Here is a 15978-nt window from a genome sequence, read left to right as displayed (position 1 = left end):
TCACAGGAAGCCAGTGATAAGAGCTGCTGGAGCTGATCGCAGCAGGGAGCCTGTTCCTCTTTATAGATTTTACAGTCACATTCTCCCTGTACTCTGTGAACAATAGACATCAGAAGTAGCAGAGGGATCCAAGCAAAGGGCTGGAGCAAAGGCAAGGCATTATAAAAACACTGGGTCTGACTCCTGTTTACATTATCAGAGTAAAAAGGTCATAGCATAAATGAGCAATCTGTCAGAAGAATAAAAAATACTTTCAAGTTGTGAACCTCAATTTCCATCTGGGTGTCAGTTTTGTAGTTGTGACATGCTCAACTCCGCTTCAAATTAGTCACCATTGTTTTTGCAATTTTTATCTTCCAGAATGAAGAAGCTCTGAAAAAATGTGCTCAGGATTACTTAGCCCGGGTCAAACAGGAAGAGCAGCGGTATCAAGCCCTGAAAATCCATGCAGAAGAAAAATTAGACAAGTAAGAATCCCAGATGTGGGCTCTGGAGAATGAAGACTGAGTCTGGAACTTTGGGAGACACAAGAATGAGTTTTAATTTCAGTCTTTCAGCCAGGTTTAGAAATAAAAAATTAGATTCATACCAGAGTCTTTGAAAGAATCTGTAACCTTGAGAAGGGTCCTGCTCATTGTTTAGAGGAATTTGAACTCCTGCAGGCTAAAGCAATCTGCATAACAGAGTTTGCAAATCTACCTTTCTTATCATTTGTGTTTTTATAGTGAGGAGGCCTGGATGATACTGCACTCTTATAATATTGGAGATTGTGAGTTAAGAATGGTCCTAAAGCAGCCAGTTATTTACAATATTATTGGCAATTATTTTGATGAGATATCCTTACTACTTAAAGTGTTATCACGGGGCAGCACGTGCTGACTGGCTTTCCTAAAGTCCGGAGGCAGAGAATATCAGGGACACTGGGGCCTCTTGGTCTTAAAGCGGGAAGGCAGAGAACCCCTACCCATCACTCAGGGCTTGGCTACATGAGAAAATAGCACTGGTTTGACTTAAGGTGTGAATTTAAACAGATGTAGTTAAACCAGTCAAACCCCTGTGTCGACAGTCTGATTTTAGTATAAGGAGCTTATTTTGGTTCATCTTAAACCTGTTGCAGTTGACTTAAGCTACCCCAAGAAAAGTTGCTCTGAAACTGAAAGCAGTGTGTCCACACAGGGGTTTGCCCCATCTTAAATAAACCGGTTTAAAAGCCAATTTAAGTTAAACCATTGCAACTTCCCCATGTAGACACAGCCTCAGAATCTATTGCTCATAAGCATGGAGGAGAACTGGAGCCAGCCCAGCAACTGCAGCTGTTACTGGCTGCTTTAATAGGTGACTTTATCCTTTGCTCTGTTAGGCATTTAGATAACTGCACGCTGTGGTACTGTGTCATGTTACTCTGTTGGGCTGTGGCCAATGCGATAAATATTCGCACTCTCTCTCTCTCTCTCTCAACCCCAATGCAGAGCCAATGAAGAAATTGCTCAGGTGCGCACAAAAGCAAAAGCTGAGAGTGCAGCTCTCCATGCTGGGCTACGCAAAGAGCAGATGAAGGTGGAATCGCTGGAGAGAGCCCTCCAACAGAAGGTAAAGGCCCTTCGGGCACCGCCCCCGTTGTTGGTTTAGCTATTGATTTCAGTGGAAACAGTTGCCATTAAAGTGTCTCCTATTGATCTTGGGATCATTCCTCAGATCACAGGTGGCGTGAGAGAGAGGGTCTTAGAAAAGCTAGCCCGGAGCCAGGCAGAGTGAGGAGGGGAGGAATATAAATTCTGTTCTTTAAATCTCTGCCTGTTATCCACTTACCATCACACTGAACTATTGCTGTGGCTATGGGGAACAGCTGCATTTCAAGCTGCACAGTCCACTTGGGGACATGAAATCCAGACGATAAATGATAACCGGGGTGTCTCCATGCGGCTGTTAAACCCCCATGCACCATAGAGTGTGTGTCCCAGCTGATACTCACCTTGAGCTGTATCAGGACTGTGCTCCTAGACAGGGGCCTGGGTCACCTGAGCTTGTGGGCAGTTAGAGCCGGAGAGCGATAGTTTGTGATTAGGATCCCCCAGCATCAGCCTAAACAGCAGATCCTGCAGGACTATCTTGGAATGCGGATTCCCGGCATCGTTCTAGGGAGCAGATCTCCTGGGGATCAGCGTGGATAGTGAATCTCTTTTTCTACATGCTTCTCTGCCGTTCACTCAGCTGGCACATGCCAGAGTGCCTGCATACTACAAGGATAGCTGCTTTAGAAATGCAGTGGATGGCGTTACAGAGGGATTAGTAGCCATAATCCTGTTTGCAGAAGTGAATGCCCTGATCTACAATGCCAACTGCAGAGCAGTCTCATTGGCCCCAGCACGCCACGCGATAGCGTCCCAGGCCCTGCAGAGAGTCAGCAGTAGAAGGAGATTGGCTCTGCCTCCCTTTCCCCCCTCCCCCCGAGGGGCCATGCCTTCCCTTTTATGATGATGATGATTTATTTGTATTACTGGTGGGAAAAGGGGCAGGAATTGATCACTCACTGGTTACACGTGGCCATCGGGGAACTTCAGCTCTTCATCTCCATGTGACCGTTTGTCTTTCAGAACCAAGAAATTGAAGAGTTGACCAAGATCTGTGACGAGCTGATTGCAAAGATGGGAAAGACTGACTGAGCCTCGCCACCCTTTGTCCAACACTCTGCACTTGGCTGTTTTTTTTGTAATGTTGAGCACCTTGCCTTATTCTCCAGGAATAATCTCCCCTGAGCAGAGAAAAGCACATGCGCACAGCTTCCTGCCCCACTTGGCAGCAGGATCCCATCACCCCAGAGGCAAAGCTGGTGTCCCAAAGGGTTCTAGTCTGATCGTTTCAAAGGGTTTGCAGCCCCAGGTTTTTAGGGCTCAGCTCAGTTTCATCCCACACACACACCCTGGCGTCCACAGCATGTGGTTTTGATTAATTGGTTAATCCTACAGGTGAAATGGTTTGCCTGAAAGTGGTTTGATTAATTTCTGATATGCTGATCCAAGTGTATATTCATGTAACATGTCATAGCAAGTCCTGATCCCATGCCCTGCCAGCAGCTGGGGAGGGAAGCCCAAGTGTCTCTCTGGGTATGTCTACACTGCAATCTGAGGTGTGATTGCCCATCAGGTAGACATACCTGCGCTAGCATGGGTAAAAATAGCAATGTAGATGCAGCAGCATGGGCTTCAGCAATGCACGTAGGTACCCTGGTGTGCTTGTACTGCCGTATCTACATCGTTATCTTTAGCCATGTCAGCCTGAGCTGCAGTCACGCCTCAGATTGCAGTGCAGAGGTACCCTTGGTCAGTGCACTTTATTGTCCTTGCACTAGGGCTTTCTGTTCTCTCTCTTCAGCCTTGGTAGGTCCTTCCTCACAGCTGCACACCTGGATCTTCCGTCCAGACAGGTGTGCGTGCATATTTGGTAACATACTTCATACAGCTCCTCTTGGGGTTGTACCACTTCCCCGTGCTGCCCTCTAGCACCATCATTTCCTGATATTTATTATTAGTATTTTAATAGTAATTCAAAATATGCAAAGCAAAACTCTTTGCTATTGGTTCAAAATGCTGCTGTGAGATTAGAGGAGTGACCTCTCCCTTTGGGGACTGCAGAAGAAAGGGAGCAGGCCCTAATTTATGCATATGGTGAATATCCTAAAATCCTTTTCTCCAAGTCAATACAGAATGCCATTTAAAACGATGCAAAATGCTCTGGACCGTGTCTTGCTCTGAGAAATGCCTTTGCAGTTTTTCGAATACTAAAAGAATCAGAAACTAGTACAAGCAAAGTCAGCTGCAAACAGCTATTAAATAAACTCACAGGTCCAAATGGGCAGGAAACTGAATCATACTAGCTATGCAAGCAAACCACTCAGTGGAACTGTAGTGTGCATTTTCCCTTTATTTGCACCAATGCAGAATTGCTGAAGCACCTTTCATACTGCAGTAGAGACCCAGAAGTTCTGCAGGGTGACATATATTTAACTGTATGTAGATTGTTTTTGTACCTTACTTGGAATGCTGTTGCATGAGCCAACATTAGCAATGAGTTTTACCTGTTTGCGCATTGGCAGTGCTTTCCCACCCTGCAGAGTTGCAGCTGGTCTCATCCATGTGGTATTCACTGGGGTGCAGTACCCCCAGCCTGACAGCAGTGATGCTCACAAGCTGTATGAACTGCTCTGTCCGTACTAATTTCTCTTGGTCAGGGAATTATGCTTTGGAACCATTTGTCTGAGGTTTTGTGCAAACCAGTCCTGACCTTCAGACACCACTCCAGAACAAACCATGGGCTGTGCTAGACAACAGGTGTGGGGCCAGTGGGTCCTATTTTAAAGTCCTGGGTGGATAGTGGTGAAGTATCAAACCAGGGAAGGATTTGCTGTTTTGGAGCTGAGCCCTCGCTAGTGGCAGAAATAAAAGTTTAGCAATCCTTTTGGCTGCTACCATTTCATAACAAAATCAAACCATTCTATTTTCTGGTTCCTAACATGGAGCATGCAGAGCACACGTCTTACTGTATGAGCCATAGTTCTAAAATATACTTTATGAAATGTATTCTGTATAGAGATCATTATTATACATTTAACAAGACCAAGATGGTGACAACCTGCCCCTAGTACATGACGAGCTAATGGGAGCAGTCTAGCATGCCCCCTTTTAAAGTAGTGTCCTTCTGTGCACTGGAGAAGGTCCCTCCGAAATTAGCCCAGGGGTAGTTCCCTTGGTGGGATATGGACCCCCAGCTTTTTTGCGAATATTGAGCTCTCTGTGGTGGCAGGAAGGGAAACCCCCCGTTCCTGTGCTGTTCCCCCATGTGCAGTAGTTACACAGCTCTCAAGCATGTTGGTAGGAAAGCTTGGGTCAGATAATCTTCAGAGGGAGATGGGTCACCTCTGTCCAGGCAGTACGTGAGCCAACCACAAAGGAGAGCATGCGGCCATGACGCTCCTCTTCCTGTCAACCTCAGTGATCAGGTTACACCAGAGGTAGCCAAATCCGGATGGCCGGATGCTTTAGAACGGATGCCAGAATCTTTTAATTTATTTATTATCATTATTATTGTTATTTTTAAAAATATTTTCTCTGGAGTCTAGACCTTGACTATACCTTAACCAAGAAATTTTGGACCTTGACAAAAAATAATTGATTGTCCCTGAGTTATACCATAGTTTAGGTGTGGCCAGACTGAAGTAGGACCATTCTCTTTAGCTCACTCGTTTCCAGCTTAACCCTTTCCAGAACGCACCTAAATCGTGTTGTGATTCTTGAATAATAATAAATCTTTCTTGGCAGGTGGTAGCTAGATGTTACTACAAGTGGATGATGGCAAATAGATGAGTGAAGGGTGAGCCCCCAAAGGTTCTGTTTAGGAAAAAAGTCAAACATTGAGATGCAGCTCTGAACCTCTGGGGTCTGCAGATTTGAGAGCAACCATTCTGGGAGGAGCTCGGCATCTCCACTTCCAGCCCCAGCAGGGATGGGTAAAAAGTAGAGGAAAAAAAGTTGTGTGGGGAAGGAGAATTATCAGGTATTTTTCAGGTCCCAAAATAAGTTATTTGTTAATTTGGGTTAGTTTTGAGTTGGGCGCTAATTTCAGGTTGTTTTTTATTTTATCAGGATCCATTTAACTCTCCCCTAGAAACAATGGGCAAAATTCCAGCACAAGATCCATGCTCCACTCATGTCGCACATTAGGATTGTGGTGAGACTTGAGTAGTACTGAGTGGGCTAGTCCTCTGCACAGGTGTGAATTTCACCCAACGTGCTCAAAATGTTGAGTTTTCAGTAAAGCCGTTCATAGACATGGTTATAAAAGAGTAGCCAGGATCCTGGGCTGAGCTGCTTTCTGCAAACAGTGTCCGTGTTGTAGCAGAGTTTAGATCAGTGGTTCCCAAACTAGGGCCGCTGCTTGTTCACGGAAAGCCTCTGGCAGGCCGGGCCGGTTTGTTTACCTGCCGCGTCCACAGGTTCGGCCGATCGCAGCTCCCAGTGGCCGCAGTTTGCTGTTCTCAGCCAATGGGAGCTGCAGGAAGCGGTGTGGGCCGAGGGACATGCTGGCCGCCCTTCCTGCAGCCCCCATTGGCCTGGAGCAGCAAACCGTAGCCAGTGGGAGCTGCGATCGGCCGAACCTGCCGACGCGGCAGGTAAACAAACGGGTCCGGCCCTCCAGGGGCTTTCCCTGAACAAGCGGCGCCCCTAGTTTGGGAACCACTGGTTTAGATAGTAACCAAATGGCATTGAAAACCTGCCTGGCAGCTCCAGAACCAAATCTGAGTTTTTGTAAAACATTATTCTACTACCCAATTAGAAAAGCCTAAGAATAAACAAGAGATTGCCACAGAACTGAGAAGAGCTTTCTTAATAAAGCATGTTTAATAAAAACCCCTTTTATGTTTGAGTTACAGCACAGATTCTCCTCATCCCCAAAAAAATCCACATAAAAAAATTTAAATTATGTCCATTAGTGCACTCTTCCTTTGTTATGAATAGTCGTTTGATGTGATCTCTGCCCTCAGATATGATGCCCCATACTATGCCACTCATGTTCACTCCCACCTGTGTTAAGAGAAGCGAAAAGCAGGAAAGGTTTGCTTATTGAGGGCTAAAGTCTGGAGATGCAGCACATTAGGGCTCAGGGAGACTGATTCCTCAAATTGTAGCATGTTTGGAGGGAGCTGTCTCTCTGTGAGGTTTTGCTCCGTTGCTCTGAGATGATGCGTCCTTGCAGAGAGGTTTTGTTAAACTCCAGAGAACACCACTCCATAAAATACAGTCATGAGTCTCAGTATCTCTATAGAACTGTAGCTTGCAAATTACAAAGTAAATCTTTAACAAACCTCCCGCTCCTCCAAAGGTAAGAGAGCTGAAATGCAAGACAGTTCTACAGAGAGCTCCTCCTCCCCATCAGTAGTAATCTGAGTTGAGAGCATTTTCCCATTTGTATCTGTTCCCCAGAGTCCAGTGATTGCACTTTCACTGTGTCTATCATCTGAGTGTTGTTCCATTTCTGTGCCTCTCAGCATGCCCTTAGAATTTGGGCAAATGAGATTCCTAAGGAATGATTTATTAACTATAATATGGTTATAGTTACATATATAATGGTTATAGTTATATATAATGGAAGATGTATGGAACTTTAAATCAGTGAGACTGTTTTATCTTGTATGCTGCTTTATAGTGTCCAGACCCAGAAGCAAAGCTTTGGTCTAGACTGGCTCATCATCTGAAGACCCTTCTATTCAGGTCTGTAAAGATGCCGCTCCATCTTTTGCCGTTCAGCAGCATTTGCAGGAAGATCTGAAAGTTGCTGCTGTTCTCTGTACAGGGAGATAATGGCAATACTCGAGCTTTGCTGAGTAATTTTTACAAGTGTCTTGTGAACACAAAACTCCTTCCCTGATGAACAAGCCAAGATGTATCGCTAATACCCGGAAACTTGCAAATGGCCATGCACCAAGTTCAAAGCATGATCTCTCTCTTTTTTCCAGTAGAATTGCACCATCCCTTTTAACTGTCAAAGTTGCCTGCCTGTAAAATTATTAATGTTGCCGTCTACAAGTGTACATTTGCAATAGATCTCTTGTCTGCAGTAAAGTGCCAATTAATGACCATCCTGACTGCAAATCTGTTTCCACTGCATCCCTCGTGCAGTCTCTTCCCTCCCAGAGGCAGGAAGAAGAACTCTTTGCGTTGACTACTATCAGGATTGCTTTGTACAGTGTACGTAACTGCCATCTGCATAAATTTTATATGTACAATAATTTCCCTTTTATATGTCAGGTAAATATTTGTAAGAGTTATACTCACACAAATGAGATTATAATAATGATTACTAATATATTTTTTCCATGTTTCATTGCCTGAATAAAAACTGTATTTACCATTCTTGGATGCTTTTCCTGTATCAGAAATCATGTTTATTGTATGTGTATTGAGGACCTGATTCTGACCTCATTTACACAGGGTTAGGTGTCACTCCATTGATTTCAATGCAGTTACTCCTGATTTAGACCAGTGCAAGTGTGATCAAAATCAAATCCTGAGACTGGCTTTTATGGACTATAAAATGCACCCAAAATTAATTTAAAAAATGATTAATTTCCAGTGCCCTTAGGTCACGTGCTTTATAGTTTCATAGTAATTTGAGGGGATGTTCCCCTTATTTTGTGGGTTCACATGGTGGCATAGACTTTGGGCGGGCGGGCTGGCTGCAGAAGGGTGAATAGAGAGTTGTCGTACATCAGGAGACAGGATTCAGTTGTAATCCCAGCTCTGACGCCGATTCCCTTGATGGACTTAGATAAATCACTTAACCTCTCCTCTTTAGCTTCTCCATCTGTAAAAAGGCAGGTGTTTCCCAGGCTGACCGCGGGGCCGTGAAGGACAAGGAAGCATTGCACAATGTAAATGCTCAGTGTTAATATTCATCACTGATAACCCTCAGGCTGGGGGAGTTTCAAAGTAAATGGAGGTGGGGGATTTGGGAATGGGAGACCTGTGTCCAGCCTGAGCTGCAGCAAATGGGAGGAGGTGGGTTCCTTTTTTAGCACCGTAGATCGAGCTTTACCAGCGTTTTAAAAACCCACTGCAACGTCAGTGTTTTCCAGAAGCTGAGAAGCATTCTGTACGCAAAAATGAGTGGAACATTGTACTGTGCCCCACCAGATTGCTTCCATGCTGTATTTCCAGCAGCTCAGTTCACCTTGCCAGGACACAGCTCTCTAAGGGAAGAAGGACATTTCAGTAGTGTGTACAATTGCTGAACTGCCCAAAGCCCTGCCATTCTGAGTCCTGTACCCCCGTCTCCCCCATCTGAGAAACAACTGGATCCTTTGCATTAGACTTCCCCAGATTGGAAACAAGCCTGTGTAGTTTGCTGGAGCTGGGTAGTAAATCTCGTTCATGCTGCCAGAGCAATGGGGAGGTGCATGTTAAAGGGATTTAAATAAATGATCATTGATACTTTTCCTCTCTGTGTGAGGATCCCAGAATGCTTTGGCAAGGGTAGGGCAGTGTCACTGTTCCCCCTTTTCTTTGAACAGGTGGGAAAACTGAGACACACAGCCACATTATTTGAGCTTGGCCAAGGTGCCAGTGGTACAGGATTCGCTTGTGAGTAGTCTGTCTCATAATTGCCTGCATGAACCACTAAACAATGCTGCGTCTTTCGGCATGTGTTATTCTGACCCTTGATCCAGGGGTAACCCCGATAAAGTAGGGAACCTAGCTTTCAGTTCCTGCCTGTGGGATTGTTTTTCATAGTGATTATAAGAAGTGATTTGGAGATAGACCTCGCTCATCTAAATGAGCCTGATTTCACCCAATGCTTACTCACTCAAAGGAGAAGTATCTGAATTGTGCTTTCTAGAGGTTAGAAGTGACAGGGACAGGGGTACTCCTCTAAGCCAGGCATATCATTGTCATTTGTCTTTTGTATAGTGCTACCTGTACTAGACACTCTACTGACAGGCATGAAGGAACTTACATCTAAATTGATGGAAGAATATTGTGGTCTGGTGCTTTGCTAAAACTTCGGTCCCTCCAAAGCCACCCGTGGTGCATTAAGTAAGTCACTGACTGTTCCTGATTCATTCTTTCACAGGATAAAAAAATCCTTGAAAACTAAGTTATGCCTTGAGATGCCCAGAGTACAGCCTACACTCAACCCTTCCCTGTATGCAGGTCTGGCAGTGCCCTTGGATTCTGCCTCCTGTCCTATGTGGCTAAGAAGGTATTAACCACAGATTGTGCACTAAGTATGTTATCCTTGGACAGCTGAGCCCATCACTCTGGCAGATTACTTGGAAGACCTTAATACAAACCAGAAACTGTCCTGAACGTTCCAGAGACTCCAGGAAATGTCTGCTATGAAGACCCTCCTGGCACTGGTCATCTTCATGTGCCTGGCAGCAGAAAGTAAGTGCCATGTAGTGGAAATCGATGGTAGAAGAAACAGCTCTTGGCATAACTTTGCACTGCTTATTAGCTGCCAGCTTATCTATCTGTCTTATGCCCTGTTGTTTCATCTCTGTAGAGCATAATACCTCACCTGTCGGACAGTGCGTTCCTTCCCCAGCAGAGAATTCACTTTCATTCAGAGGAAAGTGGCTTCTCTTTCAGAGAGGGCTCAAAGGGAAATAACCTCCCTTCACACTTTCCTCTTCAGCGTGTTTGAAATGCAGGCGTAAAATCCACATTGCACCATATGGAAACTCCAGAACTAGCTTCTCCCAAGAGAGATGGCTGGTTCCTTGTGTTTTGGAGATCTGGATCATCCAAGTTGTTCCCTGATTAGGGTGACGTTTTCACTGCCAGGATGTTGGTTGCAAGTTAAAACGTAGCTCTTTGGTATCAGTCCTTTGAAAAGCTACTTTGAAGCAGGGAGGCAGAGAAGTTGTTTTGCTGATGACGGTGCCATGCCATGTGTACAGCGCGTTGTTACGTAGACTTACGGCTCCTATAGTCGAGTGCAGCCTTATGACTTGCTTCTCGGCAGAACCAAAGGCAACAAGGCTGGAGGGTAAGACTAGCTGTTAGACAACCTCACAGGACAGATGCTGGCGTCTTTTATTCATTCACTAGAGGCTGTTCTGAACCTTTTCCAAGGATGTTTTCTCCTCCCAGCAGGAAAGGCCCCTGTCAAGAGTTCTCTCTTCCTGCCAGCTCCCTTCCCATTCAGGCAGTGATGGCGGGGAGTCTTTTCTGACCACTTCTCCGATGGAAGATTGGAAGCCTCATTCTGCCTCCCTAGCCTGGGCTGGCAGTCATCTTGGTGGGCTAGGAGAAGCTCTACAATGACGTCTTGGGGAGATACAATTAGATACTCAGAAACCAAGGAGCTGTTTGGTTTGCGAGCGGGTGACACCTTAAAGCAATGAGGCAAGAGCCTCTGTAAATGCAACCAGATTCACACCGCAGTGTTCAGGAGGGATGGCTGGGACTGCAGATGGAAACTTGTTACTGCCATAAGTTGTAGAAATGTTGTGATTTGCAATGGCTGATATTTTAAAACGTTCTCCTCTCTCTGACAGGAGAGGTTGAGATCTCTGTGCAGTATGTGGGGCCAGCATAGACATGTGCATGTGGGGCCAGCATAGAACTATGCCTATACCGGTGGGGGGGTGTAGTATCCAGCTGTTCATATACTGGGTGGTGAGGAGGCAGGATACAGCCAGGTGCACATGCCAGGGGAGGGGAAGGCAGTGCATATACGGGGCCAGTATACAGTCAGATGCACAGGTCAGGGGCATATCCAAGCCTATAAGGCCAAATCCTGATGTCCATACTCAATATTGACTCGGTCTTTACACAAGTCAAGCTCCCACTGACTACGGAATTGCTCCCCGACAGGGAGGGTGCTCATTGCACAGGAGGGTGGCACCACCAATCCTCCACGTGGTTCCACGCAGAAGTGTTGGGTTTTCAGGACTCGCCCGCCCTGCATGGCACCACAGGGAATGGGCCAGGGCTTCATGAACTGGAATCTGGCGAGTGTTGACTGTCATTTGGCCCCTTTACTGTCCCGTTTCCCTTTTGAAATCCAGTCCCTCGCTTCCTTTGAGGTGACCCTTGTAATACATCATCAGCAACAACAAAATAGGCAGCCAAGATTATTCAAGCCCAGCTGCTCTCCCAGTGGTACCCGGAGCTCTTTTTCTGGCCACGAGAGGGCTCTGTTCTGCTGAGAACGTGGGTACGGACATGAGGCGCAGCCGACCACATACATGATATCTCGGTAGGGAGGGTTCAATATCAAACGCCCGTAGATACCAAGGTTTAGACACAAACGGGATTCTCGAGGTTTTGTTGAGGATTTTGGTCTGCAGGTGTTGTAAACCAGTGTTGTGCTTTAAAGTCTATTGTCGTCCCCAAGTGACACAAACATGTTAACACCTTCTCAGCGGGTCTGTGTCAGGTGATGCTCCGCAGGGAAAGGAGTGGGTCAAATAGCTGCTATTGACATTATCGCGCCAGATAAATGGAACCCCCAGCCAGCCAACAAGGCTATTTTCCTTATCTGTCACCTCATCAACTCTCCAGGCCCTCTTCATCGCAAAATCGAAAGACCATCGTTGTGCCTTGCCTCTTAACATCATGTCCTCCGTTCACTTTGTCTGGTACCCTTGTGTTTAATCCCTTCCTGTACAGCCCACTGGGATGCAGCTTATAGGCAAGGTGCTACATGCAACAGAGCTTCATTCATTCAAACGCACACCATGTCCAATGTGCATGCCGTAGAGCCTCATGCCAGCGTGTCCGGGGTTGGGCCAACCCTGGGGTTATGGATTTAATTTCCAAACATGCTGCTGTGTGCACAGCTGGCAGGAGCTGAGAATACTCTGGAGGTGGTGGTTAGAGCCCCTGTGGGGGTGTGAGGTCAGAGAAGCTGCAGCCAGAGCACCACCGATTGCTGGGTGAAGCATGGAGGGACTTTGTTCCTATTCTCCAAGCAGAGAGCCTCAACCCATGGCACGTCCTACTCTAGCACAAGGCTTTCTTCTCTGCTGTTTGGAAGGCACCATGTAAAAGCCTGAGAGTGATGCATGGGAGGGTTGCCCCAGGAGCTCATAGAGATGTGTTAGAGTAATGGACAGGCCTCCCCAGTGTTGGAGTCCAAGTTGACATGCTTATATACTAACAGGCTGGATTAACCCATATCTTCAGGCTCCTGTGTAATCGGTGTGGCGTTTGGGCCTTTCCCATAGCATGGCGCTTGCGTTGGAAACCAGAACTGCACCAGTGCCCCTGCTCAATCGCTTCTTACAGCGATTACTCTCCTATGAGAGCAGCCGAGGCCACGGCATCATCACAGCAATTCCTGTGCCGTGATTTTCCGGGTAAAACCGCTGGTTGCAAGGGTGTCTGTGCTGCTCAGGTTTGTATATCGGGCCTGTTGCCGTGGTATCTGAAAATGCGACCATAAACAGTTGCATCAGAGCGGAATTTGTCACAAAGGCCATGGAGAGTTATAAATGGGTATTTTAATTTTTTAATTAAAATGTTCTTTTTGGTGATTTGTAAGATTAAGGGAATAGGGGAAAGAGTAACGTCAGGAAGACTTTGCAGCACAAGAACTGGGAAGGAATGGGGAGTCTGATTTAGCTTTGCTTTCATCAGCTTGAGTCACTTCTGGAAGCTTATTTGAATATATTTTGCATGTGTGAGAGAGACTTGGCTCTAATCTAGAGCTGTCCACCCACAATGCTCAAAACACTCCCCCTCGCGCACACAGGGTGAGGCACAGAGAGAATTGGTCCTGGGAATTGGTCCTGCTTCGAGCAGGGGGTTGGACTAGATGACCTTCTGGGGTCCCTTCCAACCATTATATTCTATGATTCTATGAGAGGTGAAGTGACATGCTCAAGGTCACCCACATCTCCTGACTCCTGGGCCAGGCCCTTATCTACTGGACCACACGGCCTGCTATAGTGCTATAAATGATCTTTCATACTCTCTCCCCTTTACTGCTTCCTGAGAGCAGCACCTTTGATGGGTTCTGCAAAGAAAAGCTACAGTTAATTAGCTCAAGCACCAGTCAGGTGTTTCCTCCCAATCAATCACTGATTGACAGAATCAAGCATGTCACATAGCAGAGAGAATTGTCTTTACTATGGGCACAGTTCTGTGTGATAACGAGGTTATCGCATAAATTCACTGCAGTGGGAGACATTCAAATCAAATTATAGAAATGTAGGGCTGGAAGGGCCCTTGCAAGGGCATCAAATCCAGCCCCAGTGCTGGGGATTCCACCACCTGTTCCAGAGCATTACTGGTTCTGTGGATGAAGGGAAAGCAGTGGATGTATTGTTTCTTGACTTTAGCAAAGCTTTTGACACGGTCTCCCACAGTATTCTTGTCAGCAAGTTAAGGAAGTATGGGCTGGATGAATGCACTATAAGGTGGGTAGAAAGCTGGCTAGATTGTCGGGCTCAACAGGTAGTGATCAATGGCTCCATGTCTAGTTGGCAGCCGGTATCAAGTGGAGTGCCCCAAGGGTCGGTCCTGGGGCCGGTTTTGTTCAATATCTTCAAAAATGATCTGGAGGATGGTGTGGATTGCACTCTCAGCAAATTTGCGGATGATACTAAACTGGGAGGAGTGGTAGATACGCTGGAGGGGAGGGATAGGATACAGAAGGACCTAGACAAATTGGAGGATTGGGCCAAAAGAAATCTGATGAGGTTCAATAAGGATAAGTGCAGGGTCCTGCACTTAGGACGGAAGAACCCAATGCACAGCTACAGACTAGGGACCGAATGGCTAGGCAGCAGTTCTGCAGAAAAGGACCTAGGGGTGACAGTGGACGAGAAGCTGGATATGAGTCAGCAGTGTGCCCTTGTTGCCAAGAAGGCCAATGGCATTTTGGGATGTATAAGTAGGGGCATACCGAGCAGATCGAGGGACGTGATCGTTCCCCTCTATTCGACATTGGTGAGGCCTCATCTGGAGTACTGTGTCCAGTTTTGGGCCCCACACTACAAGAAGGATGTGGATAAATTGGAGAGAGTCCAGCGAAGGGCAACAAAAATGATTAGGGGTCTGGAACACATGACTTATGAGGAGAGGCTGAGGGAGCTGGGATTGTTTAGCCTGCAGAAGAGAAGAATGAGGGGGGATTTGATAGCTGCTTTCAACTACCTGAAAGGGGGTTCCAAAGAGGATGGCTCTAGACTGTTCTCAATGGTAGCAGATGACAGAACGAGGAGTAATGGTCTCAAGTTGCAGTGGGGGAGGTTTAGATTGGATATTAGGAAAAACTTTTTCACTAAGAGGGTGGTGAAACACTGGAATGCGTTACCTAGGGAGGTGGTAGAATCTCCTTCCTTAGAGGTTTTTAAGGTCAGGCTTGACAAAGCCCTGGCTGGGATGATTTAACTGGGAATTGGTCCTGCTTCGAGCAGGGGGTTGGACTAGATGACCTTCAGGGGTCCCTTCCAACCCTGATATTCTATGATTCTATGATTCCCCTGAGAGTTAGAGAGTTTTTCCTAACCTCAAAAAGAAAAGGAGTACTCGTGGCACCTTAGAGACTAACCAATTTATTTGAGCATAAGCTTTCGTGAGCTACAGCTCACTTCATCAGATGTATCATGAGCTGTAGCTCACAAAAGCTTGTGCTCAAATAAATTGGTTAGTCTCTAAGGTGCCACAAGTCCTCCTTTTCTTTTTGCGAATACAGACTAACACAGCTGCTACTCTGAAACCTTTCCTAACCTCAGTCGCCTTTGCTGCAGAAATAGGCCGTCACTTCTTGTCCTACCTTCAGTGGACATGAGAACAATTGATCCCCGTCCTCTTTAGAACAACCCTTAACATATTTGAAGACTGTTAACAGGTCCACTCTCAGTTGTCTTTTCTCAAGACTAAACATGGCCAGTTTTTTAACCTTTCCTCATTGGTCAGGTTTTCTGAGCTTTTTATCATTTTTGTTGCTAACCTCTGAACTCCCTCCAATTTGTCCACATCTTTCCTAAAGTGTGCTGCCCAGAATTAAATACAGTCCTCCAGCTGAGGCCTCATCAGTGCCAAGTAGCACAGGACGATTCCCTCCCTTGTCTTACATACAACATTCCTACTAATACACTCCAGAATATTAGCTTTTTTTCATAGCTGCATCACATGGTTGGCTGATTTTCAATTTCTGACCCGCTACAACCACCAGATCCTTTTCAGCAGTATGACTACCTAGCCAGTTACTCCCCATTTTGTAGCTGTGCATTTGATTTTTCCTTCCTAGGTGAAGTACTTTGCACTCGTCTTTATTGAATTTCATCATGCTGAATTCAGACTGAGTCTCCCATTTATCAAGGTCGTTTTGAATTCTAACCCTGTCCTTCAAAGTGCTTGCAACCCCTCCCAGCTTTGAGTCATCAGCACATTTTATAAGTGTACTTTCTACTCCATTATCTGAGATATTTATGAAAATATTGAATAGTGCAGGACCCAGTACAGACCC

The 15978-nt window shown here is 46.0% G+C and overlaps 1 protein-coding gene across 8 annotated transcripts in view; it reads left to right on the top strand.

Annotated features, from left to right (window-relative positions):
* TACC1 (transforming acidic coiled-coil containing protein 1) overlaps positions 1 to 7907 on the top strand; it is a 79320-nt gene extending 71413 nt beyond the window's left edge. For all 8 annotated transcript variants that reach the window (XM_048829299.2, XM_048829296.2, XM_075123505.1 and 5 more), the window contains 3 exons: positions 361 to 467; positions 1470 to 1590; positions 2595 to 7907. In XM_048829299.2, coding sequence (XP_048685256.1) covers positions 361 to 467; positions 1470 to 1590; positions 2595 to 2663 — 297 coding nt within the window. In that variant the 3' untranslated portion in view covers positions 2664 to 7907. The remainder of the gene's footprint in view (positions 1 to 360; positions 468 to 1469; positions 1591 to 2594) is intronic.
* Positions 7908 to 15978: the final 8071 nt, after the last annotated feature.

This window comes from Caretta caretta, chromosome 26, assembly GCF_965140235.1.
Source record: "Caretta caretta isolate rCarCar2 chromosome 26, rCarCar1.hap1, whole genome shotgun sequence".
Taxonomy (NCBI): Eukaryota; Metazoa; Chordata; order Testudines; family Cheloniidae; genus Caretta; species Caretta caretta.
The sequence above is the reverse complement of the archived record's forward strand: the minus strand, read 5'-3'. Positions and strand labels throughout refer to the sequence as shown.